This window comes from Stomoxys calcitrans, chromosome 3 (assembly GCF_963082655.1).
Source record: "Stomoxys calcitrans chromosome 3, idStoCalc2.1, whole genome shotgun sequence".
Lineage (NCBI taxonomy): Eukaryota > Metazoa > Arthropoda > Insecta > Diptera > Muscidae > Stomoxys > Stomoxys calcitrans.
In genome coordinates this window covers 124,422,557-124,447,503 of record NC_081554.1, presented here as the reverse complement: position 1 = coordinate 124,447,503, position 24,947 = coordinate 124,422,557, and the positions used below count along the sequence as shown (strand labels likewise).

Genomic DNA, 24,947 nt, shown 5'->3' with positions numbered 1-24,947 from the left:
TACTTTAAATAATTATATATAACATTTAGTATATTTATTTAAAAACTCTATTTTTATACCGCTATATGTATATAAGATCATAGAAATCTGTATGGTATTGAAAGAAATCAATATAAATACATATTGAATGACATTCAAAAAACCTTTATTAACCCTGTTTTTCGATTTTTCGTGCTAAGCTCGGTCCCTAGCGAGCCGGATAATCGAGGTTCAAGTGTATGGGTCCATTTCATATCCACATATATGTTGTAGGTCATTTGATATGGCAGTTATATAGACCTACTAGCTGGCTTGGTACGCTTCGCTACATCCTATAAAGTCTTTTGGAAAATAGATTGTTTTTATGAATATATACATATTTTGAAGCTTGGTCCCAGATATTGCATTTCACATCCACATTAATGTGGATCGCCCCAGTGGTGTCACAGGGCAACTCGCAGTTTTCTGATTGTAAAATTGCAACGGTTTGTCGTTTCAGAAAGGTGAGAAGTGCCTCTTTCTAACAAATAGACGCTTGTTGAAGTCGTCTGATTGGTTATCACATCAAATGGTTGCAAAATTCTGCTTTAAAAAAAACATGCAAAAATTTACAAATTGGCAAGTGTTTATCGGTAATTGTTCACATTGCTTTGATTTGGGAAAACAAATTTGATTTGTGAAAATAAATGTTTTTATATAGCTGTCATATAAACCGATCTTGAATTTTGGCTTCTTGAGCCTTTAGGCGGCGCAATTCCTATCCGATTCGGCTGATATTTTGTATGAAAGATTTTGTTATGACTTTTAACAACTATGCCAAGTATGGTCAAAATTGTTTCATAAATTGATATAGCTGCCATATAATCCGATCTCTGATCTTGACTTCTTGAGCTTCTAGAGGGTGTAATTATTATCCGATTTGGCTTAAATTTTTCATGAACTCTTTTGTTTTGAATTACAACATCTACGCCAAAAATGGTCCAAATCGGTTCATAACCATAACCATAAAAACTGATCTCCCGATTATATTTATTCAGCCTATAGAGGGCGCCATGTATTTACCCTTTTATGCTAAAAAATAATCTGTTTGTCCAAAAGCATGCTAACTTTCAAACGAGTAAAGATATCTTATCATAAGTGTCCATTGAGTGCCAAATATTGGGTCTTATGCAGTTCTCTGCTCTGCTACTAAAACTGGATATTGGGTTCAAACTCCACTCCCATGGACTTCTCATTTTCTCCTGGTCAGCCTATATGACCATTCGCAGTTATTTACATTGGAGGGGACGCAAATAAAATAAAATTTATACTCAAAGTTATTCTATTCGAGTTTATTATTGCCGCGATATTGAAGTTACCCAAAATTTTATCCCTTATATGAATATGAGGTTCATACTCTGTTGTTAAAGACATTTCATTCAAATCTCATATGTACCCGATCTATCTACGTGTCTTGTTGGGAGCTTTCTTGGGTTCGGCCCCCAGCCTTTGTCCCAAATTTATATACCAGATTCATAATCTACCCCCTAAGACCATTCATTTGATGCCCATTTTGTGACGCCTGACATATCTGTTTTCGGTGTTGTTGTTGTCGCCAAATTTATATGTGGAGGTGGCGATCCCGTCAAGCTCCTATAGGTGAGCAAGTCCGTTCCGGTCCGTAAGTCCGATCGCCTCGGGAACATGATAGCCATTGGTTATTTAAAGACGCCAATAACCCGCCTTGTCATATCGAGTATCACGGGCCGGACTCTCACTAGAGCTGGCAAACTATCGATAATCACAACACTCGATATTTTTATAAAATAAAATATCGAAAGTATCGATACCATCGCTTATTTTCCATCACTTATATTTCAAACGAAATGCGTTTTTTACTTCTCAAGGAGATCTCGAGGAGATCTATTTATGAAGAAGCTATACCGATGCACATACCGAATAAAACCAAATTTTGTAAAGCCAGTTGGAAGTCATGAGAAAAATCATTGCGCAAAATTTTACCCCAATCGGATGAAAATTACGTCCTTTATAGGAGCAATGTGTCTTATAAGATACATTTAGTGTTGGATCGCTTATTTTGTTCAACTTTCAAAAAAATTTAACTTTGCCGATAGTATCGATGAGAAAAACATCAGCTCTACCTCTCACAGAGGCTCACCACTCGGTTGCCCGCGACAGCAATTACTGTTACTCTGTATGGAGAATTCCACTCTCCGCAAATTGTGGACGCGCCCGCTAGCTCCCACAAAGATTGGAGCTCGAAGATCCAACCCGTGAGATGATCATGGTTATCACGTGCCGTTGTTTTTTGGGGGTTGTGGCGATCATAAACGTACTGTACTTCTAAAAACGCTTTATTTGATACCCATATTGTTCCAACCGGCAAGCCCGTTCTGTTGGGGGGTTTTTAGGAGTAGGGCGGACCCCCAGATACCTTGACCAAATTTTTTATATCACATTTGTACTATACTTCCAAATACTTTTCATTTGATACCCGTATTTCCGCAAGCGGTAAATACGTCTTGTTGGGGGGTTTTTAGGGATGGGGCGGTACCGCTCTAGGCTCCAAAAATGTATATTAAATTCGTACTTTACTTCGATATGCCTTTTATTTGACATCCATACCCCTACTCGCGTTACCTATAAATTTTGGGGGTATTGTTGGTTGGACCCTCCCCAGGGTATTCGATATACCAGGTTCGTGTCTCTGAATTGCCATAAGTGTGTACACAATATTTCGCTAAAATCGGTGTACCCATCTCCGAGATCCTGCAAGCAAACAAACAAACAAAGCGCAACACTTTAATTGTACCCTCTACCATATGAAGGGAGTATACTAATTTCGTCATTACGTTTGTAACACATTCAAATATTGATCTGAGAATCAACATCTTGACTTCTTGAGACTCTAGACGTCGCATTTCTTATCCGATTGGGCTGAAATTTTGTATGAGGTGTTTTATTATGACTTGACACAACTGTTCCAAGCATGGTTCAATCGTTTCATAATATAATATAACTGCCAAATAAACCGGTTTCAAGAAGCTAGTAGCTTGAAATTATGCATAAATACTTCTTTTTAGTGTAGGTCGGTTGAGATTGTAGTTGGCCAAATCAGTTCATGTTTTGATATAGCTGCCATATTAATCGATCTTGGGTTTTGACTTCTTGAAATTCTAGAAGGCGCAATTCTTATCCGATTTGGTTGAAATTTTGATATGTGGGTGTTGGTAAGACTTTCAACAACTAGTCCAAATCGGTTCATAACCTGCCATAGAAACCGATCACCCAATTTGACTTTCTTAATCTCACGAGAGCGCAATTATTACTCGATTTGTTTTAAGGGGTATTTTTCTATGACTTCGAACAGCCATGACAAGTACAGTCCACATCGGTCAATAACTTGATATAGTTCATATTGCAAATTTTGCCCATGAACACTCCATTAAGGAACAGGGGCAAACTTCCCACATATCAATGAGTGCAGTCCGATTCAAGTTTAAGCTCAATGATAAGGCTCCAGCATTAGGCGGGGAAAACCACCGCTGAAAATTTTTTTCTGATGGTTTCGCCAGGATTCGAACCCAGGCGTTCGGCGTCATAGGCGGACATGCTAACCTCTGCGCTACGGCATATAGAAATATATAGTTCATATAGATTTGTAAAATTCATTTAAGGAACTTGACAAAGTCGTTCCATGATGGAGTGCATATAAGATTCGTGCTGTTTCGGCATGACTTCCAACAACTGTGGCAAATATGGTCCAAATCAGTCCATAACCTGATATAGTCGCCATATAGTTCATACATTACACATATCATTGAAATTTGGAATTGTTAGTTGTAAAGTATTGGACTTCTTGTCCAAATTTAAACATACTGTGTCGATCACATTTGGATACAGAATTACGAAGAGTGAATTTGAAATATTTATAAACTTTTTTGTTCATCGCTAAATTTAACCAAAATTGTTAATTGTGCAAGTTAAGTATGTACTTTAAGTTCACTTTTGAAAATGACAATGAAGCCACTGTAACGCGCTTTTGTTTAAGGTGGCAACCACTATATTGTAGTTTAGGCTTTTTGATAGCTTAACAGCAGAAATCAATGCACAAAACTGGCACGTGTTTATTAGTTGATGAATGGTTTTGAAAAAATGCGGAAATATCAAGCCAGTGAAAAAGAAACCATTGAATTGACAAAAAAGAATAATTCAGAACAGTTTTAAAAGTGCAAAAGAGGCGAAACGTTGAAGCACCAGAAGTCAAAAAATCTCGGCAATATTTGCTTTCCAATAGATACGCTTGATCTGTGAAAGGTTTACTGGTAATTAAGAGTAAGAACACCAAAACAGCCGCCATAACCAAGCCTGACAGTGAGTGGACAGCAAGGAAAGATCTTCAACGATTAGGTTTGGTATCGGCTGTTAACAAAAAACGTTGGGGCTCACCAATAAAGAGAAGTATCCCCGCTATTTTTTTAACAAGAAAAATCAGCGCTGATTCTTCCCAAGCTTGTACTTCATGGAATATAATTATCCTTTCATAAGTTTAAGAGAAGACAAAAGTCAGTTTATATCTAACATTGGTCCGATTTGTGGCATTTCAGGCATGGATGTCTTCTGCATAGTTTGGTTTAGGTTAAAAGAGGACTATACTAAACACTGGATGTCAAGCTATTTTCGGATGCCACCTTGAGGTTCACTGTAATTCCTCTGAAAAAGATTCCTTTTTCTTACTCAAACAATGACAGAGAAAATTATAACCATCTTTTGGGGGTGTCATAAAAAGACTTAGCTTAAAGTGTTGTTTTTTTTTGCCATTTCAGATGCATTTTCTTCATCTTTTCTTTTGCTTTGCTGTGACCAGGAACCCAAAATATGGTCGAAATGTCTGTCCAGTTGTCCCAAATATTCCCTACCGCTGCGCAGCACTGATACGAAAAGAGAAGTTTAAGTCGAGTTCTGCGCAATTTAAAATTCGTTCTATATTCGATCCATCTGGAATAATATTAAAATCCCCTTCTCTGCCATCCCCTGACGAGAAGGATAAGTCTGTTCGACATCTTTTGAAATCGTTTAAGTTGCGTGAATCTGGTTAGCATTCTCATGCCCGATTTTCTGCTGGATGGACTCCAACAACATCCCCTAGAAACCTAATCGCGATAGCACCTATAGAACCGCTTATTAATTTCAATCGCATTAATCTTGCCCAGTTCCAGCATGTTCCTTATAGTCACAGGCCACTAGACATTGCATCCTTACGCCAGGATTGGCCGCACCACTGTCGAGTATAGCTAGTTCTTTCCCTTTAATCCATCTGTTACCTATGATTCTTTTAAAGGAAAATAGAGTCTCGAAAGCCTTTCTGAAACTAAACTCTGGGCGCTGAATTCGTTTGAACCCTACAACGTGACCGGATGGCGTACTTTCTGCTATGTTGCAAAAGGCAAGCCCGTTTGTTATACGGCTCATTTAGATGATTTTTTGGTACTTTGTTTTGCTGGAAAACGCACCTACTAGGTGGCGGAAGGTTAGGGTGGTTTTTATCCTAAAGTAGAACAGGTCATTCAGTGTCTAATCCTTCATTTTAAAGGCCCTGGAGAGACTAATTGTGACACATTTATTAGGGACAGTCTACACCCTTCACTGGTATGCGGCTAACAACTAAGGGTCGGAGGTTGACAGTGAATTAGTTGGCTACATCGAGGGGAATTTGGGTGTGGGCGAATTCGTTTTGGGGGCCTTCTTGGACAAAGAGGGCGCTTTAATAACGTGTAGTTGAAGTCTTTTTGGTAAATTGGGGTGATACGATGGTGAAAGGCCGGATTTTCAACGCATTACTGGCAGATTCCTCGATAAGAATATTGTGACAAAAGCATCCCCGAGAGGAGGGGATTTGTCCCCTATCTTGTGGATTCTGGCTATCAATGGGATTCTGAGGCCTTAGTTAGGGTCGTTGCCTACATGGACATCTTAATCATGGTGGTGGGCCGTTTTTTGTTACTTTACGTTGACTTTTCGCCATGAGGAGGAAGTTGGGTGTTTTCAGCCGATCTGTCCTGAATCGACATTTGCACCCTACCGCTCCCTCGGAGGCCATGTTTTTGGTCGTGATTGTTGACCCGAAACTAACTTGGGGAAAGAATGTCGAAGAAGGGGTCAAAAGGGGACAGAACTCAACAGGAAAGAGTTGAAGGCTTATGCCGGGAACGGTGCACTGGATGTTTATGACATTTGATTGGTCAATTTTCACCTTTAAATGTCTGGTGTGGCATAAGGCTCTGTACAACTGTGCCCTCTGCAAGATGTGCGAGAAGATTCAGGATACCGTGGCAGTGCTGATCTCTGGAGGAAAGATCAGCCATGAGAGAGGCGCTGAATACCATTCTCAATCTAAGTCGCATGCACCTGTATATTGGGTGTGTGGTAATGAAGATCGCCGCAAGACTATGGGAGTCGGACGAACGTGGGGGCACTGGGACGGCATTCTTCATTCCCTGAAATCGGGGAATTACACAGGCTTTTTGGCGAGTGTAGCGTCTTTTAGGCGGGCATGTTTGCGGTCCCGAAGTCCCTGGGGACTATCACGATATACAGTGGCACATATATGTCTACATACCTTTTGGCCAATGGCAGCTACGTAAACTGACATTTTTATTTGGATATAACTTTAGCCAATAATTATTATGTATTTGTAACACAAGTAACCATAGTGACCAATTTTAGCAACATTCAATTTTTTTTAGAACAACGTTTTCATAAAAAATTGCGTTTTGTAAAACGTGTTTTTTGAGTGGGGTATGTGGACTATTCTGTGCCATTGTATGTGTGCAGTCAAGCGACACTGGCGACTCACATACATTCGTTGGCCTTCATTTGTTGGACAAAAATGATAAGGGTGAACATAGAGCTATAAAAATGTACACAGATTTTCATACATTTAAGAGTAAAGTAGAAAAAATTAAGTAACGTCCTAATTTGCCTATAGTCAGTTATAGTTCCCAAATAATATCAATCCCTGGTATAAAGACATCAATAAGTTGAAGAGAGATTTCACGAAGCGGCAGATGAGCTGGTCAGGAATGGATCGGTGATTGGCGTATGTCGCGCTATCAAATTAGTGAATTTTCTTGGAAGGGCAGACGCCTTCTACGTCCGAATTAGCCCTTTAAAAAACCTGCGTAGGGACCTTAGGCAGATCTCTGCCAAATTTCAGTGCAATATCTCTATTCTGAATGACAACTGAGGGACGAATAGACGGACAGAAATAAAGACTAAGACTGCTTAATGGTCTTAGAATTTTACGTCCAAATACGAGTCAAAACCGATATTTCGACATGTTTAATATAAAAATTTTGCAGTAGCAATGAATAGACCTTCCATTCTATGGTAATGGGTATACATATGTCAAGTATTTCAGTGAAAATGGAAAGAGGGAATATTATAATTCTGATATAATCCGACCAAATATCGGTTTTTTTACATAGCGCTATGGCTAATTTTGTGAATTATACAAATTATTTATAAAATTTGAAGTGTTTGGAAATTATCTTTAATTATATCTAAGAACACCTCTGTTTTTCTCTTTTTTCAGAAAATGTGAATTAAAATCAAAGACGACCAACAGAAATCAAATACCAAAGATATATTTATGTACTAACAATTAGAATAGCAGTTGTGATAAATCGATATAGTTGAAGGGATATTGATTCAAAATATGTCCTAGGTCGACACAAGTTAGAAAGTTAGTTACTACATTTAGTTGCAAATACATATAACACACTCCACAAAAGGCAACAAATGAAGCTTTCACAGATGACCGCCAACGGCTTACTAGGCAGAACAATTGTGCAAGAAGGTAAATATTGTCTAGCAGTTTTGCATGTGGCAACAACAATTTTGTATTATTTTTATTGTGTCAGGATCTCGCTCAAATCGTCGTTCCCTAGTATCCCTTATAGTGGGTCTGGTGGTGGGATTTTGCCTGGCCGAACTGTTTGTTTTATCCACACCAGAGAAGCCGGAGTGGATGTTGTATTCAGGTCATCAACATGGTGATGTAAACGACGATCCTCACGATAGTCATGGCTTAATGGATTTGGCCGGTCCGGAAATGGATGTGGGTAGCCATCAACATGTCCATGAAAACAACACGGTAGCCCAAAAACTCTACAACGAAGTACGTGTCCTTTGCTGGATCATGACCAATCCCAAGAACCATCAGTCCAAGGCAAGACATGTGAAGAGAACCTGGGGCAAACGGTGCAATAAATTATTATTTATGTCTTCTGCTGAAGATAAGGATCTTGGTACAGTGGCTCTGAACGTAGCCGAAGGCCGCAACAATTTGTGGGCCAAAACAAAGGAGGCCTATAAGTATATCTATGCAAATCATTTGGATGACGCTGATTGGTTTTTTAAGGCCGATGATGATACGTATACCATAGTTGAAAATTTGCGGTTTCTCCTTTATCCCTATAGCCCGGAGACTCCAATATACTTTGGGTGTCGTTTTAAACCGTTTGTGAAACAGGTTAATTATAATGGATCCAATGCAATGCTTTAGAAAGAAAAAGCCAATGATAATATTGTTTGAATAATTTTCAGGGTTATATGTCTGGTGGCGCTGGTTATGCGTTAAGCAAAGAAGCCGTCAAACGTTTTGTAGAAAGGGCTATTCCGAATCCAAAGTTATGCAGTCAAAAGAATAGTGGTGCTGAAGACGTGGAAATAGGTAAATGCTTGGAGAAAGTCCATGTAATCGCTGGCGATTCCAGAGATGCTCAAGCTCGAGGCCGATTCTTTCCCTTTGTTCCTGAACATCATTTAATACCAAATCATACGGATAAGAAATTTTGGTACTGGAAATACATTTACTACAAAACAGATGAGGTAAGTCTTTTTTACACATCTAATACTTATTCTGTAAAAACGTTTGTCGAAGTGGAGAGATGAATGAAAGAAGGCACTCTTAAGTCTCAAGGGTCCAAATGCAAACTAATTGAAATCTTTTAGCTCAAAACATTTGTTTAAATGTCATATTGCAAAAAAGTGAATGTTAAACATTTCCAAAATATTTCATAAACTCTTCCGGGCGAAATTCCAAATGTCTTTATGGAGAATCGCATTTCACTCACAAACGGCATTTTTGTGTGAGTTTCAAATGATTTTGGAATATCATGCCTTGGAATTTTCTTGCAAATCTGAGATCTATAAATCCTTACCGGTTGCACATAATTGTAATCGAATTTCAAATACAGTTCACAGATGCTTTCGCAATATATGTTTCACTGTGAGGTTTAAGTCTGAAAGGAGACCGACATGGCGTAATCCGCTTCTAAGTCGTTTGCGTAATGCTAAAAGTGGGCTTTTAAGAAATAGAGTTCTTCAATGAATTACACTTATTATATATTTTTACATTCATTTTAGATTTTTATCTTTAATAACAAGACGCAAAGCTAAGGATTTATTAACCTTTCATTTAAAATAAAAAATCCTTAATATAAATGAAAATATTTTTCACCTAAGGCAATGTTTCATAAAAATGTTAGGAAATTGATAATCTTTAAATTAAGTATGCAAATTTTTGGCTGGAATCTTTAAAATTAGGACAAACATTTTTTCAGTGTGGGGGATCGCAAAATGAAGTGATATTCCCAAACTGGATTCTTGAAAAATATCCCAGCACACTAATCATTTCACATAGCCAACATGACAAAGGCGAGTTTGACCAATCTATTGGAACTGACGTGTCATGTACATAAGACCCTCCCATCCTATAAGGGAGTTTTTTTTTGCAAATAGAGAAACTCATACCCTCCGCAAAATACAATACATCATGACGATCGGTTAATGGTGGAAATCGGTTCAGATTTAAATATAGCTCCCATATACATATCGCCCGATTTTCATTTGGTATCCAAAACTGAACCGATTTTGATAAAATTTAGCAGAAGCTATCAGATGTGTAACACTAATCCACACCGAATTTCATGCAAATCTGTTGACAGTTGCAGTAACTAGGGAATTTAAATTTAGGGAATTATATCTATGGGAGCTATATCTAAATCTGAACCGACTTTTATCAAAATTTATGGCGTTTGTCTTTAAGCTAAAAAAGTAATATGCCTAATGATTGGACACAAACGCCAGATGGACTATAAGCACAGAAAGGATATGCGAATAGACGGATCAGCAAAAATTTCTGAGACGAACCTCACATTTGATCACATGGTGCAGGGCGAAGTTTGTTGTTGTTTTTTTTTTCATATTCCATATGTTACTTAGTTTACCAATTTCATGCTTGGACCTAAAATACCCAACTAGATTTCTTAGAAGCACTACATCCCTCTTTGGACGTCATGGCGGCATGAGTTATCGTTAACCAATCGCCTTAATATTTCGTATTTTGCTTATTGGGATCAAAAGGGAAAAAATTGAGGGTATGCGTTTCAAACAAAAAATATTTTTTGTTTTTTGTGACACTCTATGAACATATATGATGGTTTTGCAGACAGATTTTTCTATATATTGAAACGCAACAAAATAATACAACTTACAAAATACAATACAAACAAAATGTAACTCTTTTACATTAACACTCTTTCTATATGTCAGGGTTGCAATCGAATGAAAATTACAATTCATATAATATGAATGCCAGATTAATACAAAGCACTCCTCTCCATTGGCGTAGCTAAGGGGGCGGGGCGTCTTGGAGGTAGCTCAGCCACACCCAGAAAATTGTAGCCCCAGAATTTTTGTCCATACAAATATTGTAAAATTAATATAAACTTATTTTCGTTTAACTTAATTGCACAATAAATAAATTGTATTCCACTGAAAACAGTTGACTCTAAAAGTGAATAATAGTGAAGATAAGTTCCTAAGAATATTCTGCTAATATGGGAGCTTTGTTTTGGAGATTGAGTCAAAATTTATGACTTGAACTTGGAGATATGATGTAGAGAATTTTTTTGAATGGAAGAATATGCGAATAAATGGATCAGCAGAAATTTCTGAGACGAACTTCACATTTGATCACAGCCACAGTGGTGCAGGGCGAATATCTGATAAAAAAAACGGAATATGATGTTATTTTCAAATTTTAAAAAAATGTATTTTTGTATGCATCAAAAACTACCTTGTCCCTTTCAAATTAATACTAACATCGCCCTTCCGTTTGTTACCGATCGAAGTAATCCTTTTGTTTGTAATTCATCGAAGTAATGATCTGAAACCCAACAAATTATACGTGACCTGATCAAAAAAAGGGCTATTTAAAATTTTTGTCGTTATTTATTCATCAATAACTATATTTTCCTCTTCAAAGTAATGCCCCCAGATATTATTTCAAACTCCGAAACACTTGTTAAACGCACTTTTTGGTTACACAAAACCTGATACAGTTTCTTTGATACTTGAAAATAACGGTTGGTTTTGATCAGACCTCATATTTGCGCTAATAACAACACTTGTTAAATAATGGAATTTCTATAGCTCCAGCGTGGGATAGGGTTAGTAAAATTTCGGTTTTCCATTTGCTAAACGTCCAAATATTGGTGCATGATTGCCATGTGAGATTCTCGATCGCCGTCTGTCTGTTGAAATATCTAGTAATGTATATCTAGTAATGCTAGCAGCTTAAATTTTGCACAATTACTTCTTATTGATGCGGAACAGTTGTGATTGCAAATGACCGAAATTCGAACCGATCTTCATATACTTCAGTCCCTAAAAGGTGTAAATCTTATTCAATTTTGACTACACTGGGCACAAAAACTTCTGTTATGACTGCAGTCAGATTCAAACATATGTGACTTGTTGAGAACCTGGAATAACCTTTAACTAGTTTTTAAATTCAGCTTATAAATGTATTAGTTCAAGGAATATAACAAATGACATCGTTGGTGGGAGGTATATAAGCCAAACATATTTCGCTTTTGCCGTTTAAGTAAGAACTTATTGATTCAATGAAATTTTTGTTCTAAAACTTCGGTGCAATTAAATGGCATTAAATTCGCCATCCGTCCTCAAGATTTGCAAATATTTTCTCAAGTAATCGACTATATCTGCTGCGAGGAAGTCTCGGCTGAATATATTAGATAACTCGGAAATCCGAAATTGTATTCTGATATCGATTAGGTGATCGTTTAGAACCGACTTTTGCGATCAGCTTTTACGTCTAGACCATTCAGACCACTGAATGTCTGAAAACAAACAATGTCGTATGTACAAAATAACTTTAAGTCATTGTAATAAGAATTGTTAAAATTAAACTTAAAATATTTGTTTCTATTAAAAATAAGGCCAAAAAGAACTGGCAAGAATAGTTTACGTTTTCTAAAAAGAAGGCTTAAACACTTACAGTAAATACGGCACTGGATTCCTTTGGTGAAACCAACATCAAGAATCATAAAGAAGTATATGGTGCCCAAGGCACTTAGCGCACAAGAGACCATTTATGTGATAAAAACCGACCCCTCTGATTTAATTTTTAAAACAGGTATATGAAACAAAAAAAAATAATTTTATTTTAGTTGGGCCGTAGCTCTTCCCAGAAAAATGTCTAGATATGCCAATGCTCCTCTCCCACATCATTCTGCATTCCGGCGAGAATCTAATTCTTCGTTTAGGATCAATATGACATTTAATGCCGTTACCATCGTGAGACTATTCGAGTCCGGATTTTAATGCAAAATCGAAATTTTGCCATCAATTATTTGATATATTCGTTGGTGTTTTGCATAAACACACGCAGAATCCAAGTTCTAAAGCCATTATATGTTCACAAAATTAAATTTTATTACAAAATACCTCCGCATTTGGAAAAAAATGGATTCAAAGTTTTGATTTTGCATACAAATCCGGATTCTATTCATAATGTAAATCTCCGAGTCGACTTAATATCAATCCTGCCAGCCATTTGTTTGAACATTGGTTATTGGGCAAAAAATATGCACTCTGTATTGGTTCAAAATTACGGAAGGTTGCATTAAATTGAATATACTGTTTCTCAGTCATCTTTGATGTCATATTCTGAGATAGAAGTAAATCCAAAGTAACATTCGTCCGAAAAACAACATTAAAGGAGGCTTGCCAGTTGTGCAGTGGGGTGCAATTCTGCATTGGCGCAAAAAAATATTCAATTTCTTCTGAAGACTTTTTCTGTTTGCACCCATTGTCTTGAGTGTACCTTTAACTGTTTGCACCGATCGTTTAGTCTGGCCATTAGTTGATAGGTGGTTTGGTCCCGCGAACTTGCGGAACTTAACATCCACATTGGGCAGTGGTCGCTGCCATTGACCAAAATTCAAAAAATAAAAGTGTAATGTTTAGTCCCAAATATGCATACATAAACTCAACTAAAGAGGCTTGGCATGTCAAAAGTATACATGTGATTAACTCATTCCAACGGTACTCTCAATGAATAGCACCAAAAGAGAGAAGATGTAATTACTTGGTTTCAGAAGTGAGTTAAATGCAAAAGTGAAGTGAAAACTACACATTAATAAAAACAAGTAAAAGCGTTCTAAGTTCGGCCGGGCCGGGCCGAATCTTATATACCCTCCACCATGGATCGCATTTGCCGAGTTCTTCTCCCGGCATCTCTTCTTAGGCAAAAAAGGATATAAGAAAAGATTTGCTCTGCTATTATTATATTATTAAATGTTGGAGACCTGTGTAAAATGTCAGCCAATTCGAATAAGAATTGCGCCCTTTGGGGGCTCAAGAAGTAAAATAGAGAGATCGATTTATATGGGAGCTGTATCGGGCTATAGACCGATTCAGATCATAATAAACACGTATGTTGATGGTCATGAGAGGATCCGTAGTACATAATTTCAGGCAAATCGGATAATAATTGCGACCTCTAGAGGCTCAAGAAGTCAAGACCCAAAATCGGTTTATATGGCAGCTATATCAGGTTATCGACCGATTTGAACCATACTTAGCACAGTTGTTGGATATCATAACGAAACACGTTGTGCAAAATTTCATTCCAAACGGATAAGAATTGCGCACTCTAGAGGCTCAAGAAGTCAAGACCCAAGATCGGTTTATATGGCAGCTATATCAGGTTATGGGCCGATTTGAACCATACTTGGCACAGTTGTTTGATATCATAACAAAACACGTCGTGCAAAATTTCATTCCAATCGGATAATAATTGCGCACTCTAGAGGCTCAAGACCCAAGATCGGTTTATATGGCAGCTATATCAGGTTATGGGCCGATTTGAACCATACTTGGCACAGTTGTTGGATATCATAACAAAACACGTCGTGCAAAATTTCATTCCAATCGGATAAGAATTGCGCACTCTAGAGGCTCAAGAAGTCAAGACCCAAGATCGGTTTATATGGCAGCTATATCAAAACATGGACCGATATGGGCCAATTACAATACCAATCGACCTACACTAATAAGAAGTATTTGTGCAAAATTTCAAGCGGCTAGCTTTACTCCTTCGGAAGTTAGCGTGCTTTCGACAGACAGACGGACGGACAGACGGACGGACGGACAGACAGACGGACATTGCTAGATCGACATAAAATGTCGCGACGATCAAGAATATATATACTTTATGGGGTCTCAGACGAATATTTCGAGTAGTTACAAACAGAATGACGAAATAAGTATACCCCCCATCTTATGGTGGAGGGTATAAAAATAAATCAAATTTATATTGACAAAATTCATAATGAAAGGAAAGGTATTAACATACGTTTTATGTAGTATTGTGTATGTCAAGTTGTTTTGTAGATTATTTAAAATTAGGGTTTTATTTCTAGGCTTTGTTATGTTATCTCGCCAGTGTAATTAGGTTTCAAGTAAGGTGTTACTTATGTTCCCCTTTTTTAGTCCAATGCCAATGGTGGTGTAAAGATGCTGCATGTAAAATTTTAGCTGCAACTTTTTGCAACCCTCGAAGTTATAATCACCGTTTCAGAGAAATCGGGTAATAAATGCGGCAATTGCTGAAAATTGGCAGATTGGTCTATATGGCAGCTATATGAAAATATAGTCCTCTTTAGATCATATTCGGTTCAGACATTGGTATGCACAGTAAAACACATTGTTTCAAAGTTCATCGAATCTGGAAATAAATGCTGCTTTTCTGTATTTTTGGCCGCTTTTTTCCATACTTGAATTCAGCTGATGCGAAACATGTTCCGTTGTTCGAAACAGCTGTATTTGGTTGCCTGTAGCTGGCGAATAATTCATCGAGGATGTTGATTGTAACGGCTGAGCTATATGTCGGGGATATTTGACTTCAATCCATTTGCTCTATGAATCAGTTTTTAAAAGGAGCGTTGTGCCCAGAAATGGTCCTGCGCAGTCTACGTAAATACTCTCCCTAGGGCCACTTGCATAGTGCCAGTGGTGATCTAACGTCAAATTCCTACCAATACACAAATTAACTCGCGATACCTTTCGTCTTGCTTAAATGACCCGAGTGTAAATCTTCCCCGAGTCCAGCAGCCACCTGTAACTTTGAAATTTATCTCCGGGGATTTTTAGCCACATGCGCGGAGAAGCTTACCGCGCTCCAGAATCCTCATATCTTTCCCAGCTCCTCGTCTTTGCGTGTTTCCAAAGCCACTCGTTGAGCATTCATCGGCAATTGATCAATTTGGCTTATTGCCAATAAATCGATATCATTATATTCCTCGACTTACATCATATTTTCCACTACACTCCCATCAATGGATCTTGAGCAATAATCCGCATTGGTTTTGGCCTTCATAGCCTTGAATACGACATCGAAATCAAAGTTCCACAAGAAATCAACTCAGATGCATAAAACAGGTAGAGATATATGCGGATTTTAAATTTGGGCAAGTGGTTTGTGCTCCGTAATAAGTATAAAATGGCGGTCGTTATTGAAAGGGTCTGTTTGTCTATCTGGGGGTACGTTCAGAGCCCGATAGCGTAAGGCTCACACGGTACGGTAGGTTGTCCGACCGTCTAGCATGCAGTGAGACAAGACTGCGCCCGAAGCCGCATTGCTGGCATTGGTAGCAAGCATAATTGGCAATGCCTGGAGATGGGCGATGGGTAAATACTCAAAAGGTATTTACCCGGTAAATAGGGTAAATACCTGCGTATTTACCCATTTATACCCAAATTTTGCAGATTGTTTCAAATTTCATCGAAATCGGATGAAAAATGCTCCTTTTATAGGCTCATTACACTATATCGGGTCTATATGGCAGCTATATACAAATAGGGTCCGATCTGAACCACATTTTCCAGGGATGGGAAGGGGTCTACTAGAAATCACTGTGCCAAATTTTATCGAAATCGGATGAAAAATGATCAATTTATTGCCTCAAGACATTAAGTCTGGATATCGGTCTATACAGCTGCTATATATGACTAAAATCCGATTTTATGAGATCAGAAGATCAGGTTTATACACAAAGAATACGAAATCATCAAAAATTGTTTGGAAAATATTTTTATGTGCAAGATATCGGCAAAATTATAAATACCCAATAATTTCCGAATAAATACCCAAGCGTTGGGTATTTACCCGGTAGAAATCCATCTTGAGTAATGCCGGTTTATACCGTGCCAGTAAATGTGCGGACGGCGTGCCGCAAAGCTACACCTCTTTTGAGAGAAGTTTTTACATGGCTGACATACAATTTTATAGTTCCTTACGAATATCGCCAGCATTAGAAGGGGATAAACACTGCTGAAAAAATTTTTTGATGTTCACGCCAGGATTCGATCCCAGCCTTTCAGCGTCGTATGCGGACATGCTAACCTTCGTGCTACGATTGCCTCCTTACGGTACCAGTACTTGTAATGAAGCAAGTGCATTCTCAAGGTCCTCGTATGCGTGCTCACCCTCTTTCGTCCACTGGAACGGTTTTTTTAACAGCATCCAGTGGTCTACTACGTGTGTCTACTATTTTGTGTGGCTTGTCGGCTGAGGTGCATCCTGCACTTCCTCCACATGGTTATGATTATCAGATTTATGGATTCCATCCCCATCAATTCTAAAACAAATTCTAAAAATAAAAACTCCTCTGGCGTTGCACTCAATACGCATTTAGAACAATTTACGATTTCGCATAGGGTAATGTATCATCGAAAGAGTTTCACACGTTTGAAATGCCCTGCAAAACAGACTCCATAGCCGTCGTCATATTGCTGGTATTTTTGCAGCACCATACACAGCACGGGTGGGTCGAATTAAACCATGGATGGGCGTATTCAATTTAAAGGCATGTGCCAACTCCTCCTCGACCAGTGGTGTTAAGATAACAAAAAAATATTCGCTCCACTCATTTTGTTAAAAGCTGTTCGGGCTCTGGAATCGGGTTTTAGATTGATATTTTGATTCGTCCATCCTTCTTGGAAACACCATGTGTCGTCCAGGCACATTCCGAAAAGTCTACTTAAAGAACGCAGATTCTATTTTCCTATCAATCTCAGCAGCGTATGCTTCTCTTAATGCAAACGGTATTATTCTAGCCTAAGAAAATACCGGTCTGGCGTTCTGTCTTAGATGTAGTTTAATAGGTGGATAATCCCACTTACTAGCCGTATTACTAAAGATATCTTCAAATCGAACAAAACGCCATCTGTAGTGCTTGAGATTCATGGAGAATGCGTGGAGAATCCATTTTAACCTAGCACTAACCTGTTCTGATAACGAAAATAGTTTTCAAAAATTAAGCTCATTGAAAACTATGAAATCCACTTTCTGCCAATCAATGAGTCGAAATTTCCTTCCACGGTATTCAAATTTAGTTTGCGATTTGTGGTGTGCACCTTCACATCTCTTATAACAGGGACTATGAATTCGATCCTATGACCCGTATAATTTATACGGGCGAGTGCATGATCTCACGGTTACCAAGCTCATAATTCCACCCGGAACAAAAGTTATTTTCACACTCACCAATCGTCTCATCCATTCTTCTATTTATTCATTGAATTATTTCACCATCCACTTCTGCCTGGTCTTATGAAACTTGATCAGTCCTCGATTTACACGCTCATGTTGGATCTGTAAGATCTTACGTTATGAAATTTACAAAGAGTCCTGGCAAAGTTTCTACCGTAACCGTAGCACTATGTTGGTGTCTTTCACAGTTTCCTTGCTGGATCCAGGTATGCTGTCGTACCCGGGGTGTGCTTTAAACTTTGCTGTGTTGTAGCCCATTTAATTTTCCGACACAGGAGTTGGAATACTACCAACGTTTTTCATTTCCAATGACGACATATGTGCAACCCTTTGTCGTTGTGGTGTTTTGCCGGCAGCATAAAAGGACAGCTTACCTAAGCCGCAGCGCAAAACTGGACATTGATTCCTTTTTGTCTTGAACATTGGCGTAGCTAGACATTTTGCTGGAGGTGCTGCAGTCCAACCAAACTACAGCAAAACTTTAAAACAAATAAAAAAATATTAAGCTCGCCCGACCAAACATTGTATACCTACCAGCATATATAAAACCATTTCGTTAAAATCCGTTACGGTATGACTATGAGCATGAAAAGCCGGGCGGTACCGGATTAAAGACTCAGTGCCAGTGATACTTGATATGACAAGAAAAGTTACCTGCGCCTTTAAATGACCAATGGCCATAATCTTCCCGCGGCGATCTGCCCTATGGCTAGAACGGGCTTTTGAGCTTGACGAGGATCGCTATCTCCACATTCAATTGGGGAATATGCACCATTATGACCCTGCAGCACTTATATCGATATTTGGTCAGAATTGGACTCCACTCGCCACAAATCACTCTTCAAAAATTTAAACAAAATCCATATGTGATCCGATCAGTATCATATTCGGGGAGGATATTTAGGGGTTTAACATAGCACAATGTTCTTAATTTCAGCAAAATTAGTTAAAAACTCCCTATTTATGGGTGAAAGGCCTTCAATCGGGCGATCAATTTTCAATTTTATGAGGGCTATACCAAAAATGGTCCGACCTAAACCATACACAACTCAGCTCACTGTGTTCAATTTCAGTGAAGTCGTGCAATAAATTTGGCTTTTATAAGCCTGAGATTTAAAATTGGGAGATCGTTGTATATGGGGACTACATTAAGACAGATATGGACTACATTCGGCACAGATATCGGGAATCTTAACACAAATTATTGTCTAAATTTCAGTTTAATCAGGTAATAAATTCAGATTTTATGGGCCTAAGACCTTAAAATCGGTCTATGTGGGGGCGAAATTAAGACATAGTCCGATGTGAACCATATACGGCACAGGTGTTGAGGATTTTAATACAAATCGTTATGCAAAATTCCAATCAAAACGGATAATAAATAGAGCTTTTACGAGCCTAGGGCGCTAAATCGGGAGATCGGCCTATATGGGGCTAAATCAGGATATAGTCCGTTGTAGCCATAGTCGTACTTAACCTGCTTATGGACATAATAAAGGGTGATTTTTTTGAGGTTAGGATTTTCATGCATTAGTATTTGACAGATCACGTGGGATTTCAGACATGGTGTCAAAGAGAAAGATGCTCAGTATGCTTTGACATTTCATCATGAATAGACTTACTAACGAGCAACGCTTGCAAATCATTGAATTTTATTACCAAAATCAGTGTTCGGTTCGAAATGTGTTCAAATTTTGACAAATTTTGTTCAGCGATGAGGCTCATTTCTGGTTGAATGGCTACGTAAATAAGCAAAATTGCCGCATTTGGAGTGAAGAGCAACCAGAAGCCGTTCAAGAACTGCCCATGCATCCCGAAAAATGCACTGTTTGGTGTGGTTTGTACGCTGGTGGAATCATTGGACCGTATTTTTTCAAAGATGCTGTTGGACGCAACGTTACGGTGAATGAACACATTTCGAACCGAACACTGATTTTGGTAATAAAATTCAATGATTTGCAAGCGTTGCTCGTTAGTAAGTCTATTCATGATGAAATGTCAAAGCATACTGAGCATCTTTCTCTTTGACACCATGTCTGAAATCCCACGTGATCTGTCAAATACTAATGCATGAAAATCCTAACCTCAAAAAAATCACCCTTTAATAATCTGTGCAAAGTTTAAGCTCAATATCTTAAATTTTAAAGACTGTTGCGTGCTTTCAGTAGACAGACGGACGGACATGAGTAGATCGTCTTATTGTGATTCCGATTCCGAAAAAAATGTTACACCAATATTATACTTATGCGGGACATACACTTTTTGTATTTTAAATCGAACATGTTTATATGTCCATATGTAGTCATTTCGACCAAATACTTCGGGTAAGGAACTTCCTAGCAATGCATCTAATATACAGATAGGTAAATAAAACGCGTTCACTTTTTCTATTTTATACATTTATTTTTAATGTTTTTTTTTCTTTTGATCCCAATAAGCAAAATACGCAATATTTTGGAGGCCGTTTAACTATAATCCGTTGACATGAAGTCCAAATTGGATGTAGTGAGTTCTAGGGACTCCAGTTGCGTATTTTCGGTCATAACTCAAAATAGGCAAATAAAGAAAACCTTCATGTGGCATTTTCCAGGTAACCAGTTGGCACAATCATCTAGTTCAGTAGCTAACTTTTAAAGCCAAATTAGTCCCTGCAGTTCAATTTTACGCAAAATTCCAAGAAATTTAGTTATTTTTGCATTTGGCTCTCAAATACTATTTACCGAACTAGTAAAAGCTACTGCTGACAGGGGTCGGTTTACTTACTCGGCGTATTTTTTTTTTTTGTGTGTATCTTCATTAAAAATTTGTTTTAAAGTGATTTTTAAATTTTTTTAATTTAATTTTTTTGAGCAAATTATTTTGGTGCAGTTATGCTTATTGCGTTATTCCATCATTAACAAAGTGATGTCGGTAGGCTAGAGGATGCGACCATACATAAGACGATGAATTCAAATCTCCTCATCGACCACTGACAAAACTTACAAAATTGTTTAAGTAGAGAGGGTGACAAAGGAAAAACCGAGAGCAAGCACAAAATTTAAATTATTTTTCAAACATCGATAAATGTCACAAGAAATCAATTACGAAACTAATTTTTTGGTATTAGCAAATTTCAGCTGGCTACTCCAATGACAAACCCATATTAAATTCACCATGTGTTTTTACTGAAAGTAAACAAATGTGAAACTTGTCCTGATTACTTTGGAACTTATGAATAAGCAGGCTTGGAACTAGTGGCATGGACTACTGGGTTATTATAAATAGAAACATATATTGTGCCTTACACAACTAGCTTGGCTGTGATAGTAGAGGGTACAGTTTGATTTTGCATGCAATCAATTTCCACATGCCACTTTTATAGCTCAAAGTCAAATGCAATGAAATTTGGTTAAAGTCGGTTCAGATTAAGATATACATAGCTATCATGCATGTATATACCTTGATTTTCACTTATAATGATGTTTGGTGCAATTTTCAAGCGGTTTGCACGAAATTTGGTATGACATGTTTTATAACCCAATTTCATCAAAATTGGAACACATAATCCGTGCTTGATTTATTTTGGTTTTACTCTTAATATAAAAGTTTTGTAAAATTAGAATATTGAGTGAATTGGGCATTTTTCAATTTTGGGCTGCTCCCCACCTTGTATGTAGGGGTTTTTCGATTTTTTTGGACGGAAAATTAGATTTTCTAATGGCAATAAAACGTGGCTCTATGCCAGAGTGTTTATAAAAAGAAGATATGTAATATATAATTTTGCTTATGAGAAAAACGTCCAGTAAATATGGCAGCTTCTCAATTAATCACACTGCCCACTGCTTAGCAAATAAAGTACGCGAACGACTTTCGTAAACCAATAAAGTTTTCCTCAACGTTAATTTTTAGAATCGGAAGGTTTGAAATGCAGGGAATACATTCAATAGTTAACAGTAGTAGCAGGGGATTCGACTCGCGCATCAACAAGGCGAAGTCGTTGCTGTGTTTTATAACACGATGGTCTCATATTATATTAAGGCCAAAGCTGTTTTGAGCAAACGACTCGTTTTCCCTTTGTAATCCTCTAAAAACGACGCGTATTTCTTTTAAAACTTATGAGGGCAACACGACTCGTTTGCCACAAAAACGAGTCTTTCAAAGCATGTGAGCCCAAATAAATGACTAAATTTTGCTAAATAAACACAGCCCTGAATAATATCATAAACATTTAAATTTATTTACTGCAATTTCTTCCAAATCACCCACAAATTGAAGCTTTTGGGGAGCAAGCAGATTTTAAGAGTTTGGTAAATGAGAGCTGCAAAGGTCAAATCAATTTTTTTTTTTTTTTTGAAAATGAGAACCAATTTCTTCGCATTCGTCTTTAAAATCCGATATTCGGAGAAAATTGTTTGGAAAGGAATTTTCGACTCGAAGTTATTGTTTTTGCATTAATAACATCTGTTTAATATTTGCCTATGCCAATAGGTATTCCGCTTATCTTATTTTTAAAGGCTTTGGCATGAAATGGAATGCTCAAACATTGGTGTAGGTTAGGTTAGGTGGAGAAGAGGGTGCGGATATTAATCCGTCCTATGACACTATTCACTTCTTCGGGCCTCTGAAGGTGCCATTTTTCACGATTTAGCGAAAATTGTGCACAAGGACTTTTGTTATGACTTCAAACCTTTAAAAACCGATCTCCAGAGTTACCTCGTTACGAAACTGGGGAGTGCAATTCTTACCTGATATGAATACAAGTTTAGCTCCAGCTTTTAAATGTATGTAGTCTAAAGAACATAACCAATCCTTGGTGGAGCCTTATATGTCAATCAATCCCGAAGCAGGAAATGGCATCAAATGGGCACTCTGTCCATCCAATTGATGTGTAAATCAATTTTCAAAAAATAAGCAATCGACTTCGGCGAGAAAGTCCAGTCCGTATATATCAGATAATTTAGAAATTCGAATTTGTATTCTGACATTAAAGTTTGAACATTTAGAATCGTCTAATGCCTTCGACATGGCGAGCATTTTTCTTTTTAAGTTGTTAGACACAAAAAAAAATTAATTTTTTTTTAATTAAACCTTATAATTAGCTTGAAGACTTTTTTTGGAAAATACAGTTTACTATGTGGTTGTTATAGCACAAATGATTCGGATTTATGGGACAAGATATAAAAAGTCAACAATAGTTTTAAATTTCATGCAAATTCTACTAGAAAAGTACTCCGAAACACTCACAATAAACACGCTAGCATCCACATAATTTTACAAGCTCTTAGTATATTGACATTTGAGAGCCACTTGAAATCGAGCTTTTGTGGAATCGACATCAATAAGCCATACAGAAGTAAGTGATGCTCAAGGAATTTCGCCAACCAATTAAGTCACATATAAAGCGAGAATTTTTCGATCAGTAACGCATTTCAATGGAAAGAGCTAAGCATTTAGCCTTTTATTTGAAATGTTGGGCCTAGAGAGATTATATAAGTATAAATATACGAGTTATTGCATTTTTCTATGACACAAAAAAATTAAACAAACATTTTTGATTGGGTTGTAGGTTGGGCCCGTGCTATGGTCGGGACATTAATGAAAGGTCTTTGGGAGTAGAATAATAATCTAAAATTTGGCGTTGTGAGCGTCTTTTTGGGCACTGGCTTTAAAATATTTGAAGAAAAATTTTTTTTGCGAAAAGGAATTCTAGTGAGTGTCGCAGCGCACCGGGCTAGCTAGTATGAACTCCTGATTTTCATTCTCATAGCTTTTGCGAGGGCATTTCTCATAGCATTTTCTCAAAATTTTGCACAAAGTTTCCTTTCATGACTAGACGGTAGTTGGAAGTAATTGATTAACATTTGGAATGCTGGACAAAATTCATCAAAATCGGCTCTCCCAATTTACACTTAAAGAGTAGATGTAGGATATTAAATTGTCGCACGGCGGGACTTTTGTCTCTTGTTCATTTTAAATTTAGTAATACCAAATAAAGTCCCAAGAAATAGTTGTGGGGCTTTATTTTATTTCTAAATTTGGAACCTTATTTCATAAGAAATTAAACACTTTATTTTGAAATGAAATAAAGTCCTAAAACGAAATAAATCCTCAGTTATTGTTAATTTTGTGTGTTCGTGTAAAAAGTTTGGGCCTTATTTCGTATTCCGTTTGGGGCTATATTTCATTGAGACTTTATGGCATTGCGGTCTTGTCGCCAATTCTAGTGAATTTTTCTACTTATTCAACATTATCTAAACTAAGTTTTTAAATTTTTTCAGGGTCTTGATTGTTGCTCTGATCACGCTGTCTCATTTCATTATGTCACCCCCAACCAAATGTATGTGCTAGACTATCTGATTTATCATCTCAGGCCATACGGCATTATCAATACTCCCGAAATGTTGCCGGACAAGCTGAAACCTGGTAAAACGGAGCCACCGCCCATAGCACCATCTGAGAATGTGGCTGAAGCATCGTAAATCACTTAATATTAATAATCCTCATTAATTTTGTATAAAACCAACCCAAAGAAAAATCAAAATACCCCCTCAAATGTAAATACCAATAACTTAAAGTAGTGCAGAAATGCAGAAATGCTAAACATCATTTGCCATATGATAATTTTAATTTAATTATACAGATATATACAATCTCAATTTTCAAAAAAATGAGTACTATCATCGATATACTATTAAATGTATGTATGAACTAGTTAGGTATTGTATGTAGATTAAACGCTTGCCCATAATAAATTGTCCCTTTTGTGAAGAGGAAGGGTTAAACATTGATGAAAGAGACGCTTTAAGAGTATTCGATTTGTAAGCAATTCGTTTTTGGAATTGGCAGAATAGTTTCCTTGCAAATAGTTTTAAAAAGTAGCCAGGATAAAAGTTGGTGGCAAGAGTGAAACAAAAACGTAATTAAATTTTATATCTAATTTGTGATTCATTTTAAAGGAACCAATTCAAAACGCTTTGTAGCACAAAATATTTCCATTGATATTGTTTGTTTGCGTTTTATTTAAAGATTTATTTTTGGTTATTTTGTTTTATTATTGTAAGTA

General features: G+C 37.3%; 1 protein-coding gene across 4 annotated transcripts in view; it reads left to right on the top strand.

Moving 5' to 3' along the window:
• The window catches only part of LOC106083676 (glycoprotein-N-acetylgalactosamine 3-beta-galactosyltransferase 1), a 91,183-nt gene extending 66,502 nt beyond the window's left edge, over positions 1–24,681 (top strand). For all 4 annotated transcript variants that reach the window (XM_059365190.1, XM_059365189.1, XM_059365191.1 and 1 more), the window contains 4 exons: positions 7,574–7,837; positions 7,902–8,512; positions 8,587–8,871; positions 24,163–24,681. In XM_059365190.1, the coding sequence (XP_059221173.1) occupies positions 7,780–7,837; positions 7,902–8,512; positions 8,587–8,871; positions 24,163–24,363 (1,155 nt within the window). In that variant the 5' untranslated portion in view covers positions 7,574–7,779 and the 3' untranslated portion in view covers positions 24,364–24,681. The remainder of the gene's footprint in view (positions 1–7,573; positions 7,838–7,901; positions 8,513–8,586; positions 8,872–24,162) is intronic.
• The last annotated feature ends 266 nt before the right edge of the window (positions 24,682–24,947 follow it).